Source organism: Octopus sinensis, linkage group LG6 (assembly GCF_006345805.1).
Source record: "Octopus sinensis linkage group LG6, ASM634580v1, whole genome shotgun sequence".
Taxonomy (NCBI): domain Eukaryota; kingdom Metazoa; phylum Mollusca; class Cephalopoda; order Octopoda; family Octopodidae; genus Octopus; species Octopus sinensis.
In genome coordinates, this window is record NC_043002.1 from 106,783,070 (window position 1) to 106,799,780 (window position 16,711).

The window sequence follows — 16,711 nt, forward strand, 5'->3', positions numbered from 1 at the left end:
AAACTTAAACAAACTTTCGGAAATCTTATGTAAAATACTTATAGAAATAATCAATTCGTAGTTATATAGTATGAAATAAATACTATAAATACTATAAATATAATTATCAATGGGAATAACTAGCGAATATCAATTTTAAAAGACAATAACTAAGTTATGCTATTAAGTTAGACATGGCCTGGACCAATCTTTAGTCGAAACATATCTAAGTTTATCTAATTTTAATAATAAGAAATTTGAAACTACAATTAATACTATTAATACATGTATATACAAAATCCTAACTTTAGACACCTCGTATATTTGCTATCAAACATAAATCTATCGCTAAGTAGTATCTTACGAATAAACTTAAATTTAATATCTAATAATATAGAAAATTATGATAATTAGATCATTACATAAACAACAATATTTACATAAGGAAAATATTATTACACCAAAGACTAATAAAATATTAAAATTTACATATATATATATATATATGTGTGTGTGTATGGTGTGTGTGTGTATGGTGTGTGTGTGTGTCTTTCTCACCTTTTGAATTTTGTAAAGGCACCTCACTACCATGGCCTAAAAGCAGTCTATCTCTCTCTCTCTCTCTCTCTCTCTCTCTCACTCTTTGCCCTGCAGTACCTGGAAGCTTTGTCACACTTCTGATAAAAATAAATCATGAATAGATAAATGAATAAGTAGGTAAATGGATATATGAAGTGTTTTCCAAGAAAATATTGTCTTTTTCTTTTCCAGGTGAATTGCAATGAGATGATTATGTTTGCAAGTGGGTGGAGCTCTTAAACTTGCCTGCTGCTTTCTGAGTTTTTTCATATATGAGTGAATGTGCACACACATTTGTGCATGTGTGTGTGTGTGTGTGTGTTTCTGTGTTTCTGTATATACATTTTAAATGGAAACCAACCTATTTTCTCAGAATTACAGCTAATTAGTATTCCTGTATATAGGTCATTGCAGCCAGAACCTCAGAGACAACAGGACAGGATAGACTTGAAACTTCGTGGTCACATCATTTGCTACAGGTAACTATGTTTTGACTAATATATATCCATATTTTTAAATATTCATTTCATATATAACATGATATTTTAAACTATTTATTTCATATGAAACAATCCTATTGTTTAAGCTCTAAAACAGATCAATTTTAAGAAATTCGAAATAAATGGTTTCATTTCTCTAAAAGGTCGAATGATCATTGCTGGAACATCTTTAGGAATTCACATGTTGTCTAAAAAGTTTGTTTCTATTGCATTCTAAAATGAATCATTGCTTTTCAGAGTTCAGTACAGTATTGTATTTATTTCTGCATTTACTTTATTGGGTTAATAAAACTTGTTATTTATTTGAATTATATTTCTATTTCATTTTACGTCTCTCATTTCTACTCATCATCATCACCATCATCATTGTTGTCGTTGTCTTTTAACATCCATTTTCCATGCAGGCATGGGTTAGACAATTTGACTGGAGCTGGCTAGCTGGGGAGTCTGTTGTAATTGACTTCAGATACAATAAACTTGTTATTAATATTTCTAGAGGGACGGATGGTGTTACCTTAATTAATGTTAGTATTAGTAAATGTATCAATATTTAGCAGGTTGATATTATGTGAAGAGTTAATAAGAGAATCACTAAGTTTATCCAGTTTGACATTTCTAATTTTTATTCATCTATTGACCCAATAGTACTTAATAAGACACTTTGGCTTGCTCATAACAAAGCTGGTCTCACCAGGGAAAAAATTTAGGTTGTGTTGGCAGCCGGAAAATTTATTCATTTATTTATATATATTATACGAAATATTTCACATAAACCCGAAGTTTTTACTTTTAAAAATAAGGAGTTACAACCTTTTTGATTGTGTGATATTTTGCTACCCTGGTAACTATTTATCTATTTTTTCCGTGTTAATTGTTAACAAGGGAAACATTCACACATCTATATATGTATGTATGTATGAATGTATGTATGTATGTATGTATGTATGTATGTATGTATGTATATATGTATGTATGTATGTATGTATGCATGCATGTATGTATGTATGTATATATGTTTGTATGTATGTGTGTGTGTATGTATGTATGTATGCATATATGTGTGTGTATATATATATAAATATATATAGTGTTTTAATGAGTTTTGTGTGAAGGCACATGGATTAGTGGCTAGAGTGTAGAGCTTACAATCGCGAGGTTGTAAGTTCAAATCCTGGACTGGGCTGTGTGTTTTGTCCTTGAGCAAGACACTTTATTTCACTTTGCTCCAGTTAACTCAACTGTAGAAATGAGTTGCGACATCACTGGTACCAAGCTGTATCGGTCTTTGCCTTTCCCTTGGATAACATCTGTGGCATGGAGAGGGGAGGCTGGAATGCATGGGCGACTGCTAGCCTTCCACAAACAATCTTGCCTGGACTTGTGCATCAGAGGGTAACTTTCTAGGTGCAATCCCATGGTCATTCATGATCGAAGGGGATCTCCTAATGAGTTTTGTAAGATGGTATGGTAATTTAAAAAGCAACAATTGGACATCCAGGAAATTTAGTTATTCAGTATCCTTTAGTCCTTGTGGTACTACATAGAAGAGAGTATAATGTAACATGATATGGTAAAATATTGATGATGTTGATTTCATGTATAACAATTTCATGAATAGTTCAATGTCAAGGCTTCTCTTTGAAGGCCACCCCCTTTAATTTCCTCAAAAAGTAATTACAGTAGAACTTTGCAACACAGGTACCCCATTGTATGAATAATTTGTTGTATGGGCCAAGACTCGTGCAAATTTTTGTCTAGAAGTATGAGCAGAAAATTCGCAAACAGCACACAAGTCATCCTGTTTTTAAGGTCTTTCAGTTAATAAAACCAGTTTATATATTTCCTTTGCATTCTCTTTTTGAAAACTGTCATTTTACTTGTAACTACACCTTTTCTATTTTAAAACCCCATAAAAAATTATTTTTGAGTGGTTCTTGGGGACTGAAACAGATTAATTATATTTTAGTTAATTTCAATGGGAAAATTGATTTGTAAAACAAGTAAATCGTAAGGCAAGGTCAGTCATGGAACGAATTAAACTTGTTCTGCGAAGTATCACTGTACTTCAATGAAGTCAATTGGTTTCACTTTCAATAGAAACCTAGTTTTCCATAGAAAAAAACACACACACAAACACTTATACCTACAGTCTTTATCTCCCTCTTTCCTGCTCTCTCGTTCCCTCTCTCTGCCTGCTTTACTCACTCCTCCCATCCACGCTCTCTCCCTCTTACTGCTTACCTCACACATATTACACATGCATCAATGCACAACAATTGAACAATAAAGCTGTCTTTATGTATATATGTGTGGCACCTTGGGCAAGTGTCTTCTACTATAGCTTCAGGCCTACCAAATCCTTGTGAGTGGATTAGATTGACGGAAACTGAAAGAAGCCCGTCGTATATATGTATATATATGTGTGCGTATATGCTTGTGTGTCTGTGTTTGTCCCTCCAATATCGCTTGACAACCGATGCTGGTGTGTTTACGTCCCTGTAACTTAGTGGTTCGGCAAAAGAGACCAATAGAATAAGTACTAGGCTTACAAAAAGAGGGGGCTGATTTGCTCGACTAAAGGCGGTGCTCCAGCATGGCCACAGTCACATGATTGAAACAAGTAAAAGGGCAACTGAATAATCGTCACATACTATATTACAGATAAATTCCTCTATTTACTTAATATTGAGGTCGCATTCATTCTTTTGCTGTCTTACCATTACTATTAATATCTTTATATATATAAAACTGAGAATGTGTCTCTGTCTGTCTGTCTGTCTGTGTGTTTCCCTAAAACTTCAGAACTACGCAACCAATTTCATTCAAATTTTACACATGCCTTACTTAGGGTCCGGGGAGTGTCATCGGCAAAAATAATTTTGAACTTTTTGCCTAGGGCGAGCCCACAGCAGTATCATATCTTCTCTACTACGATTCCCTAAAACTTGAGAACTACATTAAATTAAATCTGGCCAACAAAAATTTAGCAAAACAACCAAAACATATTCGAGCAAGATAAAAGAAAAATCAATAAAAATATGGATTATTTGCATACATGTTTCACTATTAACATGTTACGTAATTTTACTTACATAAATGTCCGTAGATCATCAGTGCGACCGTCCAGATGGATATAATTTGCAGGACTGCATACTAGGACGTCCGCACAAAGTCAGATTTGTAAAGAGTCCTACAACTGGTGTGAAATCGATGTTAATTAAATTAATATCTAATTTCTCATCCTCATTTTAAATTTAAATTTAAATTAATACATTCTCTAGCCGGCAAAGGCCACTGCAATAAAGTATTATCTGCAGCATAAGTTTTCCGGTAATTTAGCGCACCAAAACGAGGACATTTAAAATAGTAACCACGAGTGTAAAGGGTAGAACTCTTTACAGATCTGACTTTTTGCGGACGTCCTAGTATGCAGTCCTGCAAATTATATTCATCTGGACAATCGCACCGATGATCTACAGACATTTATGTAAGTAAAGTTAATTAATATGTTAATAGTGAAATATGTATGCGATTAATCCATATTTTTATTGCTTTTCTTTTGTCTTGCTTGATTACGTTTTGGTTGTTTTGCTAAATTTTTCTTGAGAACATTTCTTAGTGGTAAGACCATAGCGGATCTATTTCTGGCATAAGGGTGTCCACATAGTGGTTTCCCTCTGATATGTATATAATACAATTTTACTGAACCTTCAGTTTTTTAGGAGACATTTTCCCAAGATGCCATGCAGTAGGACTGAACCCAGAGCCATGTGATTGGTAAGCAAGCTACATACCACACACCCACTCCTACACCTGATGCATAAGTCCTCGTGATTGATTTCAGTGTAGGCCCTAGTGAAGTCAAGAGCCTTAAAAAGGAGCTCCATCGATGTAGATAGGTAAAAGTCCACTGTAATTGGGTAAACCTAGCTCTACCTTTTCTCTGCTATTGGCAGAGAATGCTTTTCTTTTTTTTTGTTTGCTAATAGATTTCTCTGAATATAGTCCTAGTTTCTTTCTGGGTGTTGTACTACAAAACCACACACACACACACACACACAAGGGGCTACTGTTGTGTTGTGAATGTTTCAAATTATATTTTATAAATGAATATATAAACTCTCTGGCTTTGTTTAAAATGAATGCATCTTGGTGAGTGGAGAGTATTTTTGAAGCAGTGGGGGAAACATCAGTCAATGCACTTCAATGATGGAGATAAGGAAGGAACAAACCTTAATGTTTATACAATGTTTAAATATTCCTGTGCAATAATTGAAGAAATGAAATCTGAAATGTGATCTGCAATTGAATATTGTATGTCTTGTTCTTTCTTTCTTTCTTTCTTTCTCTCTTTCATAACACAATTCATTGCCAACAAGATTTGTTTTTCTTTTTTAGAAATGGCTGAAGGCGATGAAGATGAAGGAAACATGAAAGTTACAGTCAAGGAATGTTTAAAGGGTATGATAATAGTTGGTATCGCAACATTTATTGGTAGAATGTTACTAGGGCCCCCTGGTCTTGTTGTTGGTAAGTTATCAGTATTGTATATTCATTTTGGCAAATGTTTTACATCATATGAAGCTGTTTCATATTGTTTACTATTGATATATTTTCTGGGTTTGTCATAATTCAATTCACATTATTAATGTGGCTTCAAGATTACTGTCTTTGTTTTATCTCCTCAGCAACATTCCCATGAGAGAGAGAGGGGGACAAAGAGAGAAAGAGAAGGACAAAGAGAGAGGGGTACAATGAGAGAGAGAGTTAGTTTGTATGCAGCTTTCAAAGACCTTTCATATAAATATATTGCTACTATGTTATCAACATTCTGTAACCATGACAACCTAATAGAAATGTGAGCAAGTGCCCCAAGGGTTTCCAGCTTCGGCCCATAAGAAACATCTTCCCAAGTTGTAGGCTTGTTCTTCCTTCTGGAATATTTCATGTTAGAACGTTGTTAGAAATATATATATATATATATATACGATGGGCTTCTTTCAGTTTCCATCTACCAAATACATTTTGGAGAGTCAGGATGAAAAATTTCACTGCAGAGAGACTGTTTGAGCACCCTGTAGAAGACATTTGCCCGAGGTGCCATGCAGCGTGACTGAACCCAGAACCATCTGGTTGGGAAGCAAGCTTCTTACCGCACAGTCATGCCTGCACCTATATATGTATATATTCTTTATATAAATAATCAAATCACAAGCCATTGCAGATTTCTCTTTATTTACCTTATTTACATTATTTACATTTGATGGATATTTGTCCTCGTCTTGTTTGTTGTTGACTCAATGTTTCAGTTGATATACCCGCCAGTCTTTCTCAGAATAATTATAATAATAATAATAATAATAATAATAATAATTAAATAAATAAATCTTGATATGAGATCATCATCATCATCAACATCATCATCATCATCAACGTTTAGCGTCCGCTTTCCATGCTAGCATGGGTTGGACGGTTCAACTGGGGTCTGGGAAGCCAGGAGGCTGCAACAGGCCCAGTCTGATCTGGCAATGTTTCTATGGCTGGATGCCCTTCCTAACGCCAACCAGACGAGGCTGGCAAACAGCCACGATCGGATGGTGATTTTTATGTGTCACCAGCACGGAGGCCAGGCAAGCTGGCAACGGCCACATTTGGATGGTTCTCTTACGTGCCCCCGGCACTGGTATCACAGCTACAATTTCCATTGATGTTGATCGATTTTGATTTTGATTTTGATTCTGATTTCTAACTTGCCTCAACAGGTTTCACAAGTAGAGTTTTGTGTCCCAAGAAAGAAGGGTATGCATAAGTGGACTGGCTACATCCCAAGTAGAGGCCACAGGTTATGGTCTCACTAGTCCTGCTGGGTCTTCTCACGCACAGCATACTTCCATAGGTCTTGGTCTCTAGTCATTTCCTCGGTGAGACCTAAAGTTCGAAGGTCGTGCTTCACCACCTCGTCCTAGGTTTTCCTGGGTCAACCTCTTTCACAGGATCCCTCAACTGCTAGGGTGTGGCACTTTTTCACACAACTATCTTCATCCATTCTTGCCACATGGCCATACCAGCACAAACGTCTCTCTTGCACACCACAACTGATGCTTCTTAGGTCCAACTTTTCTCTCAAGGTACTTACACTGTGTCAAGTATGAACACTGACATTACACATCCATCGGAGCATACTGGCTTCATTTCTTGTGAGCTTACGCATATCCTCAGCAGTCACAGACCATGTTTCACTGCCATGTAGCATGGCTGTTCATACACATGCGTCATACAGTCAGCCTTTTACACTGAGCGGGAGACCTTTTGTCACCAGCAGAGGTAAGAGCTCTCTGAACTTTGCCCAGGCTATTCTTACTCTAGCAGTTACACTTTCAGCACACTCGCTCCCGCTACTGACTTGGTCACCTAGGTAACGGAAGCTATCAACTATTTCTAGTTTTTCTCCCTGGAATGCGGTGGAAGTTGGTCTCTGCACATTTTCAGTGTTTACTGCTCCTGAGCATCTGCCTCATACAAAAACTATTTTCCTAGTTAGCTTTCCTTTGACATTGCTGCACCTCTTATATGTCCATAGCTTACACTTGGTGCATCTTATAGATTTTCTACCTACGCCTTTTCTACAGATCGAGCAGGGCCATCTACCTGAAGGCGTTTGTGATTTGTCAACCTTCCTACTTCTTAGGACTTTGGTTTTAGCTAGGTTGACTCTAAGGCCCTTCGATTCTAATCCTTGCTTCCACACCTGAAACTTCTCCTCCAGTTCTGATAGTGACTCAGCAATTAGAGCAAGGTCATCAGCATAGAGGAGCTCCCAGGGGCATCCTGTCTTGAATTCCTCCGTTATTGCCTGGAGGACTATGATAAATAGGAGGGGGCTGAGGACTGAACCTTGGTGGACCCCTACCTCTACCCAGAATTCTTCACTGTACTCGTCACCAACCCTCACCTTACTAGCAGCATCCCTGTACATGGCTCGTACAGCTCTCACTAATCATTCATCTATCCCTAGTTTCCTCATTGACCACCAGATAAGGGATCAGGGGACCCTGTCGAAGGCTTTCTTCATGTCAACGAAAGCCAGGTAGAGGAGCTCATCTTTGGCTAGGTATTTCTCCTGCAGCTGTCTTACCAGAAATATGGCATCAGTGGTGCTTTTCGCTGGCACGAAACCAAACTGCATCTCATCCAAGCTGACTTTCTCCTTAATCAGTTGGGCTATGACCCTCTCCGTAACCTTCATTACCTGATCCATGGTTGTGATGCATGTGCCTGGTGTACCCTTGGGTTTATATATTTTACCCCAGTGTCACTCCGATGACATGCACTGCTCTCTCACTCAATAATAATAATAACGTAAAAAATTCTTTAGGAATGAGAACCCACGTTCGAAATTTCCCCAAGACACTTGATGAAGGCTGGAGGGTATATCAGCTGAAATGTTGTGTTAACAACAAACAAGACGAGGACAAATATCTGTCAAATGTAAATAATGTAAATGATGTAAATAATGTACATAATGCCTCATCTCTTAAATATAGGACTGAAAGAAACTTGTTGTTTATGTGTATGTGTTGGTGTGTTTGTGTCTCTTTCACTTAACCTCATGCAAAAGATGCAGACTGAACAAGGCCATCATACTAGTAACATCCCTCATTTCCAATCTTCCGAGAAGATATATCTGGCCATTGGAACAGGAAAGGCATTTGGAAGTCGAAAATCTACCTCAACAAAGCAGAAATGTGGACATTAAAACAACAATTATGATGATGATGATGATGGTTAAGCTGTAATTAAAGGAAATATTAATAAATTTAATAGAAAATGGTTTCATATAATAAAGGAATATTCATAGGTCCCTGAAACTATGCTTTAACATGAAGATAGTGAACGAAGAATATTTACTCAATAATTGTATTTATTTGCTCTTTTTAGGTGGTGTAGTTGGGGGACTTGCCGCTTATGGAATGTCTTGTGATTTTAAATCTGCTCCACAAATCCTTCGTAAACCGCCTAAAGATAAAAAATGATTACTGTGCAACAAGATGAAGGATATCTTACAACACGTTGGTATATCAGCTTCTCCACAGCTCTTGAGCTACATTAAACCACATCAACATCTCTACAGAAATATTGTAAAGTGCTTGAAATAATTTTTAACAGATGAACTTCAAATGACTTTAAACAATTAATGTATGATTACTTACAAAATCTATTGGTATATCAAAATAATATTTTGGAAAATAATTTTGAAAATTTTGAAAAACTGGACTTATACAAATGTTTAAATATTCTAAATATGATCCCTTAAAGGCTATTCATTTCAAGGTCATTTATGCTTCTTCAATAAAAATTTAAAGATTTTGAAGCCAAGAAAACCTTAAATTTGATTTTACTCTTGGCTTTGGAATAGAAGGGTTTTTGGCCTTAAAAAAGTGTGTCAAGATGCTTGAAAAAGTGGTGGTTGGTGGGTGAAAGATCAAGATAATATGGAAGATAATGGTAAAGTGTTGTATCTCAAGTATGTGAGCTTCTGTAGTGTCATCATGGGAATGTGTGGTCAAGTGTTGTCATGGAGCAGAATTGGACCACATCGATTAACAAGTGTAGGTCTCATTTTGCTCTAGTGAACATGCATTTTTTCCAGTTGCTTATAGTAAACTTCCAATGTATTGCTCTGGTTAGGGTCCAGAAAGCTGCATTATTTTCAAATGTTGATCACCAAAGGGTAAATAGACATCCTCTATCTTCTTGATCTTCAAGGCTCTCATCCTCACTATGGAATCTCAAACAACCTAATAATTATATTAAAATAAGACTTTGTAACACAGTTTGTTTTCTCCAAGTATTCTATCTAAATATATTTCATCATCTGTTGATTTTCTGTAAAGATTACCCACAGTACTTTTCCTAAATTTTGTGCAATCCTATAATTAGTAAATCTTTTGAAATAAATATCAGTTTTAAAAACAAATATCAAATTATTTGCAACAGAAATTTTATAACCTCATCATGTCAATAAAATAATCTGGAATTATTCTTTGTGTCTCTTTGAAATAATAAACATTTACAAATATTTGTTTCTGTCTCATTGTGAAATTGTTAATTTTGCCTTGATTACATCCAAACTGTAAAGAGATTCATCGTTACATTCAGACTGTAAGGAGATTCATGGTTACCTTGTAGGAAGGAGAGGGTGGATACAGAAGAGCCAAGAAGGGTGTGTATTGTTGCAAGATAGTGGGATGAGAGTGAGAGATGAATATAAACATAGGGGTGGATATATGCAATTCTTTGTGAAACATTAATGAATCCCAACATGTCTATTAACACTGTAGTTCTTATATATTCTAAACATACTGTCTACTTTTGTATGTGTTGCGTAGTTCCTGTTGAAGTGGTTGATGAAGTGTTGCATGTATCTTTCCAATTCTATACAACACTTCATCCACTACATGCGATTCTCTGACTACAATCAAAAGGACTGGATTAGCGTTTCAAAGGAGCCAGGGCTAGGTACAAGGCCATTATAGGGAGTGATACAAAGGGGATCTGCCTGCTATTTGGGAGTTACTTCCAGAACAGCACAGAAAGGACCATGAAAATGATAGATAAGGCCAACTCATGGTATGAGTGTCATGTTCATTGATGCTAACCCTGGTGGTGAACTAGCATACCTACATAGAAAAGCATTAGATAAGATAAATCTATGGATTAAAGTAGTAGAAAGGCCTGGAACCCCCATAAAGTCTCTGATCTGTAAAATTTGTCCCTTTGTATGGAGAACAATTGTGTGTAGGACGAACCTGCAGGTTAACTGTAAGATTAGGAATGTAGTCTATAGCTTACAGTGTACTGGGTGGCAGTGCAGAAACATGACAGCAACTTACAATGGAGAGACAGCACACAGCATAGGGGAATGAATAGGTGGACACTGGCAGGAGTTCAAAGAGAAGAAAAGCTCATCAGTAATAGACAGGCCAAGCCTCAACAGTAAAGAGGAATAGAACCCTAACACCTCTCACCACTACACCACACAACACAACAACTAAAGACAGAAAGGAAGAAAAGACAGATACAAACAGTGTAATACACACACAAAGGAAAAACATGCACACACCCATGATAAATATAAGAAATAGAGATACATAAGTAAAGAAAAAAATTATATAAAAGGCATGGATACAAACAACATAGCAAGCAAACCCACATATACACAGACACACATACAGTAAACTTCACAAATGGCTACAGCAACAACAACAACCACAATGGCAACAACATGAATAAACACACAAACACAGAAAGATACAAGAACATTATCAAAGGGTCAAGACATGCACACGCACACATTATTAAGGGTCAAGACATGCACACGCACACACACAAACACATGCTCACACACACACGCATGCTCACACACAGATGCAAAGACATGCGCTGATAAGGCTTGTACATCATACAAGGACAGAATGGACGAAGCAGAGCAGGAGGAAAGGATCACCGTGAAGGCCACAGATGTGTGATGCAAGATTTCCAGACAATGGACAGAAGATGAAATAAGAACCGGAATAAACGAGTAAAGAATGAATATATCGTGCACGTACCAAAGTACAAGGCTCCACTGCTTCATTTTCTACCTTGGCAATTGGCCTGCATCATGGACTGTATGCCTCGGTTTCCAAGTCATCTTTCACAACTGTATGTATGTATGTATGTACGTATTTATATGTAATTATGTATGTATGTACGTATGTATGTAGGCACGTTTAGCAAAATGGCGGTGCCTCAGTATGGCCACAGTTTTGAGCTGAAGCTTTGACTAAAAAAAGAATATATATATATCTGTAAATATAATATGTGACAATTATTCAGTAGCCATGATAAAACTCCGAGTTTTGTATGTCGGAGCGGAAACCCACACTGCGATCTCTTCAGTTGTCGGGCCATCGAAAAAAATATGCGGTGCCCCAGCATGGCATTTTTTTTTATGGTCTGCTAACTGAAGAGATGGTGGCATGGGTTTCCGCCTCAACATCCGAAATGCGGAGATTTATCATGGCTACCGAATAATTGTCACATATTACATTTACAGAGAAATACCTCTATTTACATAATATCGAAGTCTCTTTCATTCTTTTCTTGTCTTGCCACTTCTATCAATATATATATATATATATATACAATTGCGGCCAAAAAATTTCAGAACGGCATTGGTTTCGTCAGAAAAGCAGGTATAAGTTTTTATCAAAGTTGTTTTATTTTCTATTCACAGACATTAAATACGATATTAATTGTTATTGTCTGAGATTTTGGTGTAATTTGAGATGATAATACAAAAGTTATGGATGATTTAGGGATTTACTGCAAAACCCATGGCGGCCAAAATGATCAAAACAGTTGCTTTTACTCCGTGTTTTAGTATATTTAACCTGTGAACTGTAATGTTTTGAATTTGTTTAGCTGACGGTTCGTTTACTAAACATTAGTAAGAGTATCTGCAGTGTACTTTGTTAATATAATGCCACTTACTCCGTTACCAATTCGTCAGTAGATTATTAAACTTCAAAAGAAGGATAATTTAAGTATTGGGTCTATTGCAAAGATTGTTAACAAGTGAAAAAATGTTGTTCACAGTATTCTTAAGGTCTACGATGATTGTGGTTCGTGTGGAGCAAGAAAGTCTACAGGTAGGCCTAGAAAAACGACCAAGAGAGAAGATCGTGCTATGGTAAAGTTGGTTAAAAAGGACAGATTTAAAACTGCTGCTGTTTCTCGGGAAATGAGCATTGTACTGAAGAAAACTTTATCTCGAAAAACTGTCTCGTTGTTTAGTTGAACATGACCTACAAGCAAGAGCACCTGCAGTGAAGCCACTGATCAGCTCCAAGAATAAAAAGTGTCGTCTTATCTTTGCAACCGAACATGTGTTGTGGTCTCAAGAAAAATGGCAAACAGTGCATTTCAGTGATGAATCTAAGTTTATGTTATTTGGCTCAGATGGGAAAAGGTACGTTCGTAGAAAAGTAGGTGAAAAATTGTCGCCTAAATGCCTTAAGACTAGTTTTAAATTCGGTGAAGGAAGTGTCATGGTTTGGTGGATGATATTTGGAGATGGTGTGGGCCCTTTGGTGCGATTACATGGAAAGGTAAATGCAGGAGTTTATAAACAACTTGTAAAAGATCATGCCTTGCCTGTGCTGAGAAATTCAACTAAGCGATCACCCATATTCATGCAGGACAATGCCCCATGTCACAAGGCTAAGGTGGCCATGAACTTTCTCAAGGCTGAAAAGGTTATTGTTATGGATTGGCCTGCTCAAAGCCCAGATCTTAATCCTATTGAAAATGTGTGGAATATTCTAGGAGAACGTTCAAAAGCCAGAAATCCTAAAACAACCGAGCAATTATGGAATGCCCTTCAGGAAGAATGGAATAAGATCACCCAGCAAGAAATTGAAAATTTATTTTCCTCATGCTGTCGAAGATGTCAAGGTGTGATTGAAGCTAAAGGGCTTCACATTAAATATTAAATAATTCCAGTTTTCTCTGTCATTTTTGATTTTTTGTTATTTTAGTCAACCGTTCTGATCATTTTGGCCGCCATGGGTTTTGCAATAAATCACTAAATCGTCCATAAGTTTTGTATTATCCTCTCAAATTAAACCAAAATCTCAGACAATAATAATTAATATCGTATTTATTGTCTGTAAAAATTATAGAATATAAAACAACTTTGATAAAAACTTATATCTACTTTTCTGACGAAAACAATGCCTGTCTGAATATTTTGGCCGCAACTGTATATATTATAATTATTAGGGAATATTACTTCGGAGTACACAGGAAAAAGACATTCAAATTAGATGTACTAAAATGAACGTCTCTCAATGTTTAATTCGTATATATAAAAGTAGTTTTAGAGACAGAACCACCTTCAACTCAATCAACACTGAAAGATTTAATACCCGACCACTCCATAAAATGTTACAAATTAAATCTTATACTAACTATGTCTATTCTGAATCCTGTATTTTCCGTTTATAAGACTACACGTCTTTCATGAAAGTACGTTGGTATTGATTAGATACGAGGTATCTAGTTTCAATACTTACTCAGGTCAACATACTCCCAATCTTCAGGTCTGGATTCCTCAACATTTTTCACTACCCCTACCTCTTCTATCCAGACCTGAAGATTGGGAGTATTTTGTGTTTATATTAGAAATTTTTTTAATCATTGTTAAAGATGGTGAATGGTAGAATTATTAGAGCGCGGAAGAAAAAGAAATCATGTTGTGTTTTCTTACACCTTTTTTCTTACACGTTCTGATTATGAATCATGTCAAGGTCAACTTCGCCTTTCATATTTCCCAGGTCTATAAAATAAATACCTGCTAGGAACTGGTACCGATCGTAATCGACAATATCTTTCTGCCAATTCTTGAGTTATTCATTAAGTTACCGTCTTTTATATACTGCCTTCGTATTATACCGAGGTCAACGACTTACGTGTGCATGTGTGTGTGTGTGTGTGTTTACACATACACAGGTTTGATGGTGCAAACAGGGAAAAATAGAACTCATATATATGGAAATACTTTTTTATTAATTGTTGACAGAGCAGCTATTCGAATATGATCGTTACCAGCGTTGCCTTACTGGCACTTATGCCTGTGCTAGTAGAGTGCCAAGAGCACCATCCGAGCATGATCGTTGCTAGAGCAGCCAACCGGCTTCCGTACATGTGGCACATAAAGGGACACCATTCGAGCGTGAGCGTTACCAACGTCGCTTCACTGGCACCTGTGCCAGTGACACATATACAAAGATTCGAGCGAGGTCATTGCCAGTACTGTCTGACTGTCCCCTGTGCCGGTGGCACATAAAAAGCACCCACTACACTTTTGGAGTGGTTGGCGTTAAGAAGGGCATCCAGCAGTAGAAACTCTGCCAGATCAAGACTGGAGCCTGGTGCAGCCATCTGGTTCGCCAGTCCTCAGTCAAAATCGTCCAACCCATGCTAGCATGGAAAGCGGAGGTTAAACAATGATGATGATGATGATTTAGCAGAAGCAATAAAGTGGTTCAAGGACCAAGAGTTTCGTGCGTTGGCACTTATCAAACGTTGTATATATGTATATGTATATATATATATATATATATATATATATATATATATGTATATATTAATAGTTATCGCCATACTAATATGGTAGTCTATAAATATAAGACTAAAGCTGTCGCTGATTAGCTCCAAGAGGCCATCACCTCTAGCTAGCTATTTGACACATGAACCTGCGTCCATTACAAACCTTCGAACAGGGGAGGTCAGCCGCTTCACCTTGCTAGTCAGACATCTGCAGACATGTTTCAGGGTTGTTGCCCTTTATCAATGCAGTGTAGTCAGACCCGCAGGTGTCGCTACTGACTGTCTGTTCGAAGATTTTATTTACCTAGTTACAGTGGAATACATCCATTTGTTTTCAATAATAGAAATATTAAAATTACTAAGTGTCTCTAAAGGAGATTACACACACACACACACACACACACACACACACACACACACACATCTATATATATTAAAGGGGCTTTGGGTCAAAATTGTGTGCACATTTTGCTACGTCAGAGGTTGGCAGCCAGACCTGTGGTTGGATCGAGCTGAAGATTGACACAGGTATAGAAGTTGCGATGAGGCAGAGAGTTGAGTAGGTTAAAACTTGCCATCTGGGAAGATGTGGTTGCTATGGTGAGAAGAGTGATTTTTTATCGATTCAAGGGTGCTCTCAGCCCCTCCAGATTGGCGTGATTGGCAGCTAACACCCAACAGCATGCACTTTGGGCTGTTGTGTTTTATAATAAAGCATTTTGTCGCGAAATTCAGGCTACTAAGCAAAGATTTTTCATCGTGAAATAACGAGTGCTTTTTGCCCTCGTTGAAATTACATCTGCCCTTAAGAAGGGCTATAAGGCACACTTTTAGTCGACACAAAATTTTGCTTTTAAGGTCGAAAACTTTTGAAAATTAAACAAAAATGTTGAATTTTTCCTGGCAAGTAAGGCTTCATATGATATCATCGCTGTGAGCTGCAACTTTACTGCAAAAGCATTATCGATTTTTTCACGGCTGCATAAACTTATTAAGCCAAAGTGCTAGTAAACTGCCAGTGACTAATATCTTTTTATTAAAGTGAAAGGATTTTGTCTATTTATTTCTGCTGTCCACTTACGATGGTAATTCAGTTGACTAGGAAAACTATACGTGAGGAATATGCAATACCAAACTATCTTAATCTACATATTGAAACTGCATTAAACTTTGGCAATCTTACCTTTACCTATTCTGAGTTACTTAAAAGGTGATGTCCCCTTCCCTATCTTATGTTTGTTGATACCTTTTTTTTTTACCTTTAATACCGTTGTTTCACCTTAAAGATTCTTCTTTACCCATCCACTAATGATATTTCGACTACTGTCCATTGTTTCAAATTGGTTTTAGCCTTGTCATTCTAGCTTTTTCAAACACTCACATATGATTCGTCCCAAAGAATCAACCTTTAAATAAGAGTTTTGCTTCCACTAGTGAAAGCTATACATATCTTTCAGGAAGCCCCGTACCAATTTAACTTTATGCAGCATTCGTTGTTA

The 16,711-nt window shown here is 36.8% G+C and overlaps 1 protein-coding gene across 2 annotated transcripts; it reads left to right on the forward strand.

The window, feature by feature from the left end:
* The first annotated feature begins 694 nt into the window (after positions 1-694).
* LOC115213117 (protein C19orf12-like) lies at positions 695-9,303 on the forward strand. 2 transcript variants are annotated; one of them, XR_004999792.1, is made up of 4 exons: positions 695-750; positions 963-1,037; positions 5,457-5,588; positions 8,997-9,303. XR_004999792.1 is itself a non-coding variant. In XM_029782045.2 (3 exons), the coding sequence occupies exons 2-3, from the start codon at positions 5,459-5,461 to the stop codon at positions 9,089-9,091; spliced, it is 225 nt and encodes a 74-aa protein (XP_029637905.1). In that variant the 5' UTR covers positions 873-1,037; positions 5,457-5,458; the 3' UTR covers positions 9,092-9,303. The 2 variants fall into 2 exon arrangements, 1 of the variants encoding a protein (XP_029637905.1); XM_029782045.2 differs by lacking the exon at positions 695-750 and having other exon boundaries at positions 873-1,037.
* Positions 9,304-16,711: the final 7,408 nt, after the last annotated feature.

What these genes read in the sequence shown, in the direction of transcription:
- LOC115213117 (XM_029782045.2), top strand. Translation starts at nt 5,459, where the DNA reads ATGGCTGAAGGCGATGAAGATGAAGGAAACATGAAAGTTACAGTCAAG. An exon ending in GCCCCCTGGTCTTGTTGTTG is followed by an intron (nt 5,589 to 8,996) that starts GTAAGTTATCAG and finishes TGCTCTTTTTAG; the next exon opens with GTGGTGTAGTTGGGGGACTT.